We start from the raw sequence: 12928 nt of genomic DNA, 5'->3' as shown, positions 1-12928 counted from the left end.
AATGAGCACATAAACAAAGACAAAAGCACCATGCACGGATAAGGAGCATTTACGTACAAAAAGAAAGAAAAAGTTAAATAAAAAGTTTGTTAAAGAAACCTCAGGAAGAATAAATGTTTGTCAAATGCAGTCAGTACTAATTCATGTAAGATGTCTAATTGACCACGAACTACTGCCTCAAAAATATCCTTGCATTGAATCGACGCCTCTCTGGTGTAGTATCAAAAAATACAAGAATAAAGAAAACATTCAACAACCAGCTTTAATATGTGTGTAACATGGATTTCTAGTTGTCCAGTCATTAGAATATTTCCATTCTGGGTTCACTACTGACTCCTCCATGTGTCTTCAGTATGTAACATCAAAATATTATATTGTTATTATAATTCCTTATGGTCCTATAGTGTTAATATCATTGTCTATAATGTCTACATTTCCATTTTTCTGTATGACTGTTTCACATCGGTCCCACACGCACAATCATGAGTTTATTATTTTATTTTTCTGCTTCTTGTATAATGACTGTATGATGTATTGTTTTTTATTATGCATCATTTCACAGCTTTGTTTCACTGTCCCTTATTCGTACGGTGCACACTGCCCAACAAAGCCCAAGTGCAGTAACAACAAAATCACATACAACATGATTTCTGCATAATTTTGGGTCTGAAAGTATGGAGGTTAGAATTTATTTGGATAATTATTATTAAATGGCAAACTAGTGAACCATAATCCATCATCAGCGTGCCACATATTCATTTGTTGGGACAATAAACAAACTTTAACGACATTTTTACTGATAGTTAGTGCACTTTGGCTTTGTAGGGCATCATAGTGAGACGATATGAATGTGTCTACATTCAGAGAGTGAGTGACTGTTTTGTGACAAATGTGGGATTTTTATATGATTTTTGCATCAATGTATAAAGAACTTTAGTCTGACTTTTATGTCGTATTATTCTTTCCATTAACAGTTTCTCAATGGTAGCGTACAAAACCCTTCAATTAAAGTTGTATGCTAAGAAATATTCAGTTGATATAACTTTTTTGAGTAGAACACAGTGCACTGTTTGCATGATCTGCACCAAATGTGACCAAAAACTTGTCTTGGATTCCCTGAAATATAGACATTCAGGCCAACATGATATTTGAAGCATGGGTTTGTATATGGGGGAATGAGAGTTTCAGTCATCCATGGGCCCACCCGACACGTGCTCAAGTCCACCGTGAGCGGGCTGCCTGCCTGCTTTGTCTGGCTGCTTGCCAGAGCTCAAAGGTCAGTGTCAGGGGAATAAAGGACGCAGCATCCTGACGCACTGGCAGGGTCTTTGTTGTCGGGGTGCAGCACATCTTCTGTACATATGGCAGCAGCAGCCGAGCAAACGCAAGAAGGCCGAGGCCTGACGTACACACCACTGTCTTCATTGTTCCTGTTCAGTTCACAGGAATGATGGAGGGGCTTGTTGTCGTAAGTGTGACACGTGTGGTCCAGCAGTGCTCCAAAGGAGAGGAGGCAACAGACTGCGCTAATGAAGCAAGTGTGTTTGTCTGCCCGAGCGTGCAGATACAGTCGTGTGTCAGAGGAGGAGATATTAGGCAACACTCAAGATGACTTATTACAGGAAGAACGACCCCTCCTCCTGCTGCGACACGACCACAGAGGACCCTCCTACTTTGCTCTAACAGTTTAATACAAGGTTTGCGTCTGTAAGAGCTTCTGCAGGAGGTGGGGAAAAGAAATTCACAACCATAAAAACAGTTGCTGACAAGACCAAAAACACTATCAACTGTAGCTGCACAGCATCAGCAACACTTGTGCTGAGCGTGCCAAATTATGCCCTACGAGTAAAGGGCATAAAAATATTAAAGACACTGATCATAATGGAGATGAAGAGACTAAAGCAGCAGAGCCAAAGCACGATGCGTTACAGTGAGAGAAACTATTCTGCGCCACTTTAGAAAAGACAGCATCTGTTTAAAAATGTCTGTTTACATTTCACACCTGGTGATGCTGCATCTTTTTATGACATAATGACTTATTTACACCTGTATATGTTACGTGTAAATATTCTTATTTCATATTTTTATATTTCATGTCCAGTATTCTATTTCATTTACATTTATTATTATATATTTTATTTTATTCTAATTATTTCATGTAGAGTATTCCTTTTCATTTACAGTAATTATAATATTTTTTATTTTTGTTTACATTTCATTTATTCTACATCTTACTTTATACTGATGTTTCATTTTCTCTTTACTTAAATTTTAACTACGTCTTTGCACTTTTGGGGTTCATCAAAGTCTCAGGTTGCTCTTTACTTGAGTTTCTCTTGTAATTTTTCTTTTTATATTGTTGAAGGAGCATGAGACTCAACATGAGACTCTTAATTGTTGTGCATATGACAAATAAACTAAGTTGAATCTTGAATCATGTTGAATCTTGAATCTATTCGTATCTCTTTCTAATCATGCAAAAATATGATGAATACATGACTTATACTTATACATGATTAAGGAGAGGTGTTTCATTAGGAGCGAGCTGTGGTTGAATTTGATCTAAATACAAAGTACAGTCGATCAGCACATTTTCATAATGAATCAAATGATTAAATTTAAAAAAAAAATGAACATTTAAGCAGCATTTTAAAAGGTGGAGCTAATGACAACATTATTCATTGCTTAATAAAATTTATAATGTTTTGTTTCTCCCTGAAATGTAGTGGCTTAGACGTATTAAGTAGCCTAAATGGAAATACTGAAGTAGTAATGAAGTACCTTGGGTTGGCTGCACGCTCACAACCATCACAGACCTCTGGGGGCTCCTGGTGGATAAAATGTCAAACACACGTCACTGTCGTTCACTTCCTGAGTTTCTGATTAAAGGATCGTAAAGAATCAGTGACACATGTTAACAGAGTTTCTGAACATTAATAAATAATAACATAATTATTAACATACATTAACAGTATCATGGGGGAGGAAGTGCACAGTTAATATCACGTACACATTTAAAATCAGTCAATATTCATCTATTTATAACTAATGTGAGCACACAGTTCATTTCCAACACGTCTTACCGGCTTTATTATTATTGTCTTTATTTTGTGTTATTGTTGGGTACTTTATTCCATTTTCTACTATAGTGTAAATTATTATTATTATTATTATTATTATTATTATTATTATTATTATTATTATTATTATTATTAGTTTACCCACGATATATCTTATAGAAATGGCTTAAGATGTAAAAATGTAAGCGGATGTTAATTTAAATTATAATTACCATTTTTTTCCTTTTAATTTGTCAGCTTATTTTCTGTTGTTGTTGTTGTTGTTGTTGTTGTTGTTGTTGTTGTTGTTGTTGTTGTTGTTGTTGTAAGAATTTAATAAATGTATTTTGGTTATGATTGATCCGCTAAATAAAACAAAAGGGAAAATACTCCTATAGTCCTATATATTCTACTTATCTATATTTATCCTCTACATTTATCTTATTTGATTTAATTTTATGTTCATTTTATTGTACTTCTATTCTTATCTCTTATTTCTATATTTAGCTAATAGTTTAGTGTTTATTTATTGTTTATTCTCTAAATGAATCAAAGAGCTTATTGTTTACTCTCTAAATTAATCTAAGAGTTTATTGTTTATTCTCTAAATGAATCTAAGAGCTTATTGTTTACTCTCTATATATATTGTTTATCTTATACAGTATTTTTAAACCCCTCCAGGTCCGAGCAGCTGAAACTCTGGAGCATTTTAAATCACTTTTAAAGACGAACCTCTTCTCACTGACCTGTTATTTTCACCTTTTAGCTTTTATTTGTTTTACCTTACCTTAGTAATTGTTCTTATAACCCTTCTTATTGGTAATGTTGAGGATTTATGCTGTTTTTATCTTTACTGCCAGCACTTTGCTTTATGTATGTTGTGCAGCACTTTGGGCAACTTATTAGATTTGAGTTGAGTCTAAGATTATTTGTTTCACCTTTTTAACATATGGAAATATACAATATATTGCATAAAGCCCCTTCTCTATTCATCTATACATATTTACTCCATTTTTTTCTGTATTTATTTTTTCTATGTAGTTAAAATGGTGTCTTTTTCTCTTGCATTTATTTGAAAGCTCCCTGGTTCTTGATTATAATTGTTGTTGTTAAGTGATGTTAGTTAACAGTGCACACTCCGGTCAGCAGGTGGCAGCTGTGTGACCTTTCATCAACAGTGTCAAAAGAGGAAGCAGCGTTTATAAACACGCCTGAACCATAGACATAAAGAGTAGACGCCTCATCGAACGTTGGGCCTATTGACGCTGACGAGCGGTGGAGCCGCCATCTTGGCCCGGTCGCCCGCTCCACTCAGTGTAAGGACAGGACACGGTTCAGCGTATTTTAATATTCACAGTGGGATTAACAGTAATAGAATATTCTGATATATGATATATGTGATGTATGATAGGTGTTTTGCAAACACTATAAATATAAACACAACAAGAGAAATCATTTATAGAGTATTAATAGGCTGTATTTCATACATGAATACATAAATCTCTCTCTCACTCACTCTCTCTCTTTCTCTCTCTCACACACACACACACACACACACACACACACACACACACACACACACACACACACACACACACACACACACACACACACACAAACACACGCAAGCACACACACACACACACACACACACTCAGAGAAAATTAAAATACATATAAATCAAGAGTATCAATACAATTAGGTCAGAGAGAGAGATGACATTTTGGACACATCTAAATACAAGTCAAACAGACACACTTTCATTTAAAGCACTAAAAAACAAAAACAAGAGCCGAACCCTATATGTTTATAAATATTCAGAAATGATCCATGCTCTGCCAGTCGCATAGTCGTGGTAGTGGAGAGGAGAGGGAGGGTCCACATTTGAGCGAGTGTGTGTGGTATAAAAATATATATAAAATTTTGTTAAATCGATCATTTTCACACTGTTTTGTTCTTGCACAGTTACCAATTTGAGTGTAGCTCTAATTGGTAAAGAAAGTGATGTTGTAGGAGTACTTTGTATAGTATCTAAAATGACTGTGTCCTTTGTTTTTAGGCAAGGTCTAATTATGTGAATGTCTTCTTTATTACATATTTTAATTATGTAGTAATTGTATTTAATGTGCAAACAAAAACACGGGGCATAGTTCAGTAATATCCATTTTAAATTATACAAACGATTTAAGATTTTTCCTTAGTTAAATAAATGTATGATTTTTTCTTTTCAGACTGTTTCAACTTCTCTGGTACAACTGAACTAAAAAAGCCTGGACTCATCAGTTCCGCTTTACAAACATGTGACGTTCGTGCTGCTTTAAGTGGAGATGTGGAGAACCAAGTAAAAATGTATGGAACATTTAGTTCAGCTGTGAGAATATCGGGCACAGAGTGGAAATACATGTTCACGCCTGCCTCGTAAATCTCTAATTCATTCTTTATAATAAACCCCACATCATGTTGCTCCTGTTTGATGAAACAGTTTAACAGCAAAGGATATTGATCAGATTCTGTCACTTCTCCTTTGATAGTCTAAACTTTAAAAAAAAAAGTGACATGACATGAAAAATGATCTCATAATTCATGTCAATGTCATGTTCAATATTTAAAAAAACAAAACTGAGAATATCTGAGGTGACCTGAGATGAACTGTCTCTGAAGTGTCTTCCTCTCATGAAACCACAGCACATCCTCCGCTGACCTACTGCTGGATATGTGCAATCCATTTACACTAGACCACATGTACGACAACCCCTCTCCTCCCTGCTTCTCCTTTAATATCTACACAGGCACACACACACACACACACACACACACACACACACACACACACACACACACACAGGCTTGCACACACACATCTGGCCGGGGGTAAATTAACTAAGATTCCCACAGAGGCTAATCTCCACGCCTCTACTGTGACAAGATAATAATAATAAAATAAGGGACAGCAGCTCCTCTGGCAGCTAAATATGTATCTACCTGCCACAGCCTGAGGGACTCACTATAACATTCAAAAATGCATGGATTTATGTATAATTGTTTAAAATTGTACTGTACCGTACTGATTATGAATTGTAATATTGTAATATTAGATTAGAGCAGGAATACGCTGCACAGTGCTCTGGCATCTTGTTCCTTCTGCTGCTCAACTCAGAGGCTCAACGAGTCACTCATAGAACTTATCTGGTAGGATGACCGATCCAAGATGGCGGCCGCATTTCTCGCGGCCCAACGTTCGATGCGGCATCTACTCTTTATATCTATGGCCTGAACTGTGATGAGTTGTGACTGAACCACAGATTAATACCGGGGTAAACTTTACAGAGACATGGAGAGGAGCGCAGGGACAGTTTCAGCCATCAGAGCCGTGGGGTGAGTAACCTCAACTGCTCCCCTGTTGTTGTCGTTGTTGTTGTTGTTGTTGTTGTTGTTGTTGTTGTTGTTATATAAACCTGCTTACAGTTACATTAACTACTTAAATATGTAATTTAGTAGCTATATGTTGTCCTTTCGAGTATATTAGGACACTCACCGACCTTTTCTTTTCAGCTTTATTTACCATAAGTTGAGATACAAACAGAAAACAGGGAGAATACAGAGAACATGGGGGTGAAGTTCATTAAGGTTTAACACTTTACAGAAGTCTGTGGTTTTAACTATGGTTTTAACAGCCTTTTTCAGTTTCTGAGTTTGTGATTAGTTTAAGGTAAAGTTGCATTTCCTTTCTAAAAACATTGTTTTTTTTAGGAAATTTACTTTAATGAATATGAAATTTTGCAAGAAATAAAAGCATAGTTATTTAAAAGTAACATTTTCCTTCTGTTATTATTGAAACCAAAAACAACATTTTCCCAAACTAAAATAAAACCTATATTGAAAGAGTCAATATTAAATATATAAAATAAGGTCTGCATGTAGTTTTTTAAGTGTAAAAGCAAGGCCAGAACAAATGAACAACTGTTTCTGGATGTAAATTACAGAAGGAGCAGTTAATATTAATGTTTTTTTTTTAAATGTTTGCATATAATTATTAGCAGGATAATATTAGTGAGTGATTTTGTAAGAAAGACTTGTTAGGAAGCGTCCAGGTTTTTTAAAAATCAATATGATCTGTGAAACCGTTCCAATAAACAGTAATATTAGGGGTATTATTAATATTAGTAATATTAGGGGTGGCAACAGTGTCTTTTTGGAAAACTTTTTTATTCTTCTTTCTTCATTTTTCCTTCTGGAGAGTCAGTATAATATGGGACAGATACATGTCTAGATGAGGATGTACAACGGTTTTTAAGACACTGGCCGACCTGCAGCAGTTCATTCACCGGTCGTCTTTACTTCCTGCTCAGGTACCCCGGCGGCACGTGCCTCAGACGGTGTAAATGTGATGAACTTCCGTGTCCGCTGCTCACCTGGCTGACGTCAGAGCTGAGGTCACTCTGTCCAGAGCTGCAAGGTTTTTATTACTAACTAACCTTCTGGCCGCGCTGCAGCGTGTCCTGCACGCTGTTTGACATGCACACAGGAAGTAGAAATCCAAAACCAACCATTAAAAAAACATCAATTGATAAAAGAGTTTAGGTGAAATTCCGGCGTAAAATCATCCCAGGGTCTTTTTTGGCAAATACACTCATCAAATAAGCCATCGAGACAATTTTTTTCATGTAACAACTATTAACAGAGAATTCCTGTAGAGTCGCTGGCGACCCTGATTCGCTCAGGGCAGCACGGTGAAGGCATTAAAACGTCTTTTTTTTAACCGCTAATACTGCTGAAAAAAACACCAAACCTCTGCAGTAGCATGATAAGAGTCCCTACACATTAAACAAAGCATCAATGGGCTCCGTCCTTTTGAAATGCATTTGCTAATCGACTTGAATGGACTTTACTATGAGAGGAGCTGGTACCCAGACCAGTTGGTAAGTCTTTCAAAACCCTATTTTAATAAACTCCGGGTTCACATACTACGTTGGTGCTTCAGTTAATGTGTAGAGACTCTTCTCATGCTACTGCAGAGGTTTGGTGTTTTTTTGAGCAATGTTAGTGGTTAAAAAAGATGTTTTAACACATTCACCATGCAGCCCCAAGCTTATCAGTGCAGGCCGCATTACATTACATTAATACTGTTAGCGGTTGTCAGTGATTTCACCGTTAATAGTTGTTACACTGGAAAAATTGTCTCAATGGCTTATTTGATGAGTGTATTTGCCAAAAAAGACCCTGGGATGATTTCACACTGGAATTTCACCTCTAAAACATATCATGTTCTCCCCTTGTACAGACCGTGTAGATTGAGTTTTTTAGTTATAGACATAAATGATCCTGGACATTCAAATTGAAGTAAAAACCAAGAATGTCACCCAGCATATACATCGTCATTATATAGAGTTTCTCTCTGCACCCTCAACTCTGACTGACCTCCAGCATCCCCGGTGTTTGACGCACTAAACTACGGTCCAGTCACAGGTGGTGGTTTTAAGAAACGGCACACAGAGTAGAATAATATCCACATCTGGTTAATTGTTTTTTTTTTTACCTGACGATGACCTGAGCTCGTTTACAACTGTGTCCACATTCAAAAACAAACAAACCTTTCTCGTAGAAGTCATTTGGATTGGTTTTGTATTGACCTTTATTCATCCTGAAGACAGTTTTTGTGTCAAAGATACTAAATATAAATAGCAAAATAAATGCATAGATATAAAAGACATTTTAGAGTTAACAATAAAAAAAGTTGGAGCTTTTTTTCAAAAGTACCTCAAACATGAATTTGACATTTCTGTACTGCAATTTCCTTTTACTTTTGGCCAACATGTACTTTAAATCGATACCAATGTGTCTGCAATAGGCTAATATCGTCCAATATATCAATATACCTCTAAATAAGAAAAAAAACAGCATGTACACTTAGAACATACCGTGGTACAATGTATGAATGTAAATGCAGGGTAACATGTACTATACTGTACAGAACGCTTGTATTTTATTCATGGTATTCTTCTGTATTTGTCACCTTTTGCATTATGCATGCACTTTAATATAAAGCACTGAAACGTGCTGTATAAATAAAATGGCCTTGTCTTCCCTTTTTTCCAGACTCAAACATGACAGGTGACGTGTTGCTGGTGGGAGAGTTGAGAGTTTTACTGTCAAACATGGTGTCTCCCCTCGCTGCGCTGACCTCAGAGCTGCTGGGACCGTCCGTCCTCAACAGAGTCACTGGTGAGAAACAATAGGAGTCCGGTGGGTTCTGTTGTAGAGTTGTGTGTTTAAGGTAGTAAATTATTATTGTAGTGCCCTTCCTGACAACTTTTTAAGACAAAGGGTGTATCATCTTTCATGTTTGTGATCCTTTTAGAGTTCCTTGTATCAGAATTGCAAGCAGCTCGAATAATGAAGCATAAGGAATTGCATCCTGAGGAGAAGACGACGGCAGAGGAGTCTGAGAAAGAGCGGCGAGTGGAAGATCACAGCCGTGAACTCGCTGAGATGTGTCAGGAATATGAAGACGATGACGCTGACAAAGACAGAAGGAAGGCGGAGATGCAGGCAGAATGGATATTACTGCTGCACGCCCTTCACATGGATGCCTCTTCTCAGTTCACAGAGGTGTTGAGGGAGGTGAGATGTGGGAGAGGCTGAGATGCGTATTAGTCGTGGCTACAAACCAGAGAAGCACTGAAAGGATTTTTTTTAATGTAATTTTAATGCAGGTGGAGTCCAGGCTTACTCGTCTACCATGTGGATACATGACAAACCCACTTCTCAACACCAGCCTCAGCTCAGAGCAGTGGGTATGTTTCCAGGGCTGTTACCAGTTCATCACACATCATTTGTAACCAACACGAGCATTTCAACCTTTTTTCTTCTTTCTTTCTGTTTCTCAGGTGCAAGTTACAAAGATCAACCAAGTTCTCTCAGAGGACTATCAGTGTCGGCGACAAATGATGATCAAACGCTTTCAGGTTACACTTGAGTCATTTGCGTGGGGAGAAAAACAAAAGGTAGGCATGTGAAATCACTGCATCTGTTAAAACGTACTTTCAGAACAGTGGTGCCAAAGTGGATCGTTTGGTTGTTAGGTGGTTTGTCTTCTGCATGCAGATGTTAAACACACTTCCAATAAAGGTTGAAAGACATTGCCCAAGTTAACGAGGGAGTTTGTTTAGTCTCTAAGTTTGGTGTGGTATCATAAAATACATGTGCCAATGAGCACTAAACACAAAGCACAGCTGAGGCTGATGGGAATGCTGTTAGTTTTGCAGATATTTAGTCATAAACCAAAGTACTGAACACCTTTAAATGGAGCTGATGATGATGATGATGATGATGAAGGAGCTAGTTCGAAAGTTCAGGGATCACCAAAGTTATTACAATTCATCCTGATGGAAACATGAAGGTGTTGGCCACATTTTATGACAATTCATCAGAAAGTTGCTGAGACATTTCACTCAAAACCACAAATGTAAACATGGCGGCTGTAGAGGAAAAGCCAGCAGAGTCACCAAAGTCATCAGTCTTCGACCTCTGGGGAACATGAATATGTGTACACAATATCATAACATGAGTTTTTTGTGGTTATAGTTTTAAAAAAGAAAATCTCCAATATTTGAGTCTGGACCAAAGCGTAGGACCGACTGATAGACTGACATTGCCACTGGAAGAATCATTTCCAAACTCAAGTCCAGTGACCTGGAAAAGGTCACCCATGATTTCATTACCTCTTCTCTAGACGATTGTAATTCCCTTTATTGTGGTCTCCCTCTAACAATGGTGGCACGGCTTCAGAGGGTCCAAAATGCAGCGGCTTGGCTGCTCACAAAGACTTAAAAGCTTGAGCACATTACACCTGTCCTAGCCTTCTTGTACTGGTTTCCAGTCCCATCCAGGATACAGTTTAGAATATTGCTGATGGTCTTTAAAGATCTTCACCTAGGTAGCCCCCAGGTCCCTCCGATCCTTCAGCCAAGGTCTCCTTCATGTCCCAGGGTCCCGGCTTTAGCAAAAAGGGGACAGAGCTTTTTCTGTTGATGGCCCTCAGCTCTGGAACCAGCTGACATCAGAAATGGCCTTTCCATTACAGTATTCACACACCTATTTACACTGGCTGTCCCTGCGTGTTAACTGTCTTACCCTGTTTTATCTGTAATTGAGTGTCTGTCTCTTGATAGCGTCTTCGCTTAAATCACTGATTTATAAGTGTATTTATTTTATTATCTTTCAGCTAATATGCTTTGTACAGCACTTTGGTCAGTGGGAGTTGTGTTTGAATGTGCTCTAGAAATAAATGTTACTTACCTACTTACTAGTTCTGCTATAATGACTGAAAATTGCTGCTGACTACTTATGTGTCAGTTGACTAATCCACTACTCGTTGCAGCGCTTGTGAAAATAAATTCTGGGGACAAGAGAAGCATCAGTGTGCATCATGAAAACAAACGGTTCAATCAGTCCTTTATTTATTTTATTTAGGAGCGGTGTGAAGCGCTGGCCTCAGTGCCTCGTCTTTCATCCTTTTTCAGCTCCTCCCGAGTCTCCCCGTCTCTTCTGATCGCCACAAGAGCGGATCAGCCCTTCTTCGAGCCAATCAAGGCTGGAACAAGCACGCCCGTCTACAAGGTACGACCATCAACGGTTATAAATCAAGACATCTCTATCTCAGAATACAGACATGTTCTGATTTTTTATTTCTTCTCACTAGATGTTGATGGGCAGCGTACCAGACAGAGGAGGACGACCCGGGGAAATTGAGCCTCCGATGCCAGCGTGGGAAGGTCGAAGGGAGAAAGGAAACCGATCAGGACGAGGAGGTGGACACCATCAACAACGTCGATTTTCAGATAAAAAGAAGAAAGGGAAAAGAGAATAACATGTTTTTCTCTTACTGCATAATTTGAGGAATATTTTTGTTATTTAAATCCTTATTATGAAATGTGATATGGCTGGAGAATGCTACATGTGATATAATTTAATAGAGCGAGAGATATTGCTTACTTCTACGTTAGTAAATATACATGGATGCATACTTTTCTAAAATAGCATCTCATTGCTATAATGTACTGGTATATGACCAGCTATTTTTGTAATATTTATGCTGAGAAAAATAATGATAATAATGATTTAATTTTATGTGTTTCTTTGCACATTTATAGAAATGTTTTGTTTACTAAAGAATAAACTTTTTATTTTGTGTAATGCTTTTAAGCCCATCAATGACTCAAACATTTAATATGTTGCTCTTGTTTTTAGAGAGAAATATAACGCTGATGTGGAAAAATGTTTTACTCTGTATTTAAGTGACGGATTCACCCAAGACAGGAAGCATCTGAAGTTTTGCTCTTTTTTTTCACACATTTCAACTCTTTAATTTTGTGAATAAGGATTTCTTTAAAACTAGAATTTACTGTAAAAAGCAGCCTACAGATCTTACTAAAATATAAATGAGAAGGCATTTGTGAAGCACACAGGATATTATTATTAATATTATAACTACACAACACATGAGGAAAATTGAGCTAATTGATTACATACAACTTGAGGACTGGCTAACGTTAAATACTGTTGTAAAATTAATTGATTAGTGTAGATTAGTCGTTACCCTGTATGATTCATCACTTGACATGGAGCAGGCTGATCGCTTGACACACTCGGCAAGGAACCTGGCAACCCGACTGCTGGAATTATTTTTTTATTGTTGTGACTACGATCTTGTGACACTGGATGGCGGTGTTCTGCTCAATCTTCGTATTCAACCTTTAAGTATATATTTTTAAAAAACATAAATAAACAATGACAACAAAAGTCATTAAAGGTCAAACAGTGGCTACAGAAAACAATTCGCCAAAATATGTCCATGTGCGCTCAACCTT

The 12928-nt window shown here is 37.3% G+C and overlaps 1 protein-coding gene across 2 annotated transcripts; it reads left to right on the top strand.

Annotated features, from left to right (window-relative positions):
• The first annotated feature begins 6384 nt into the window (after window positions 1-6384).
• Window positions 6385-12254, top strand: LOC310947651 (protein FAM98B). 2 transcript variants are annotated; one of them, XM_083914533.1, is made up of 8 exons: window positions 6385-6434; window positions 7409-7515; window positions 9156-9281; window positions 9418-9680; window positions 9773-9853; window positions 9947-10063; window positions 11582-11678; window positions 11761-12254. In XM_083914533.1, the coding sequence occupies exons 1-8, from the start codon at window positions 6391-6393 to the stop codon at window positions 11808-11810; spliced, it is 885 nt and encodes a 294-aa protein (XP_083770659.1). In that variant the 5' UTR covers window positions 6385-6390; the 3' UTR covers window positions 11811-12254. The 2 variants fall into 2 exon arrangements, with proteins under 2 accessions (XP_083770659.1, XP_083770658.1); XM_083914532.1 differs by having other exon boundaries at window positions 11532-11678.
• Window positions 12255-12928: the final 674 nt, after the last annotated feature.

Source organism: Echiichthys vipera, assembly GCF_963691815.1.
Source record: "Echiichthys vipera genome assembly, chromosome: 5".
NCBI classification, from domain to species: Eukaryota; Metazoa; Chordata; class Actinopteri; order Perciformes; family Trachinidae; genus Echiichthys; species Echiichthys vipera.
Note: the sequence above shows the minus strand (reverse complement) of the source record. Positions and strands in the feature narration are given on the sequence as shown.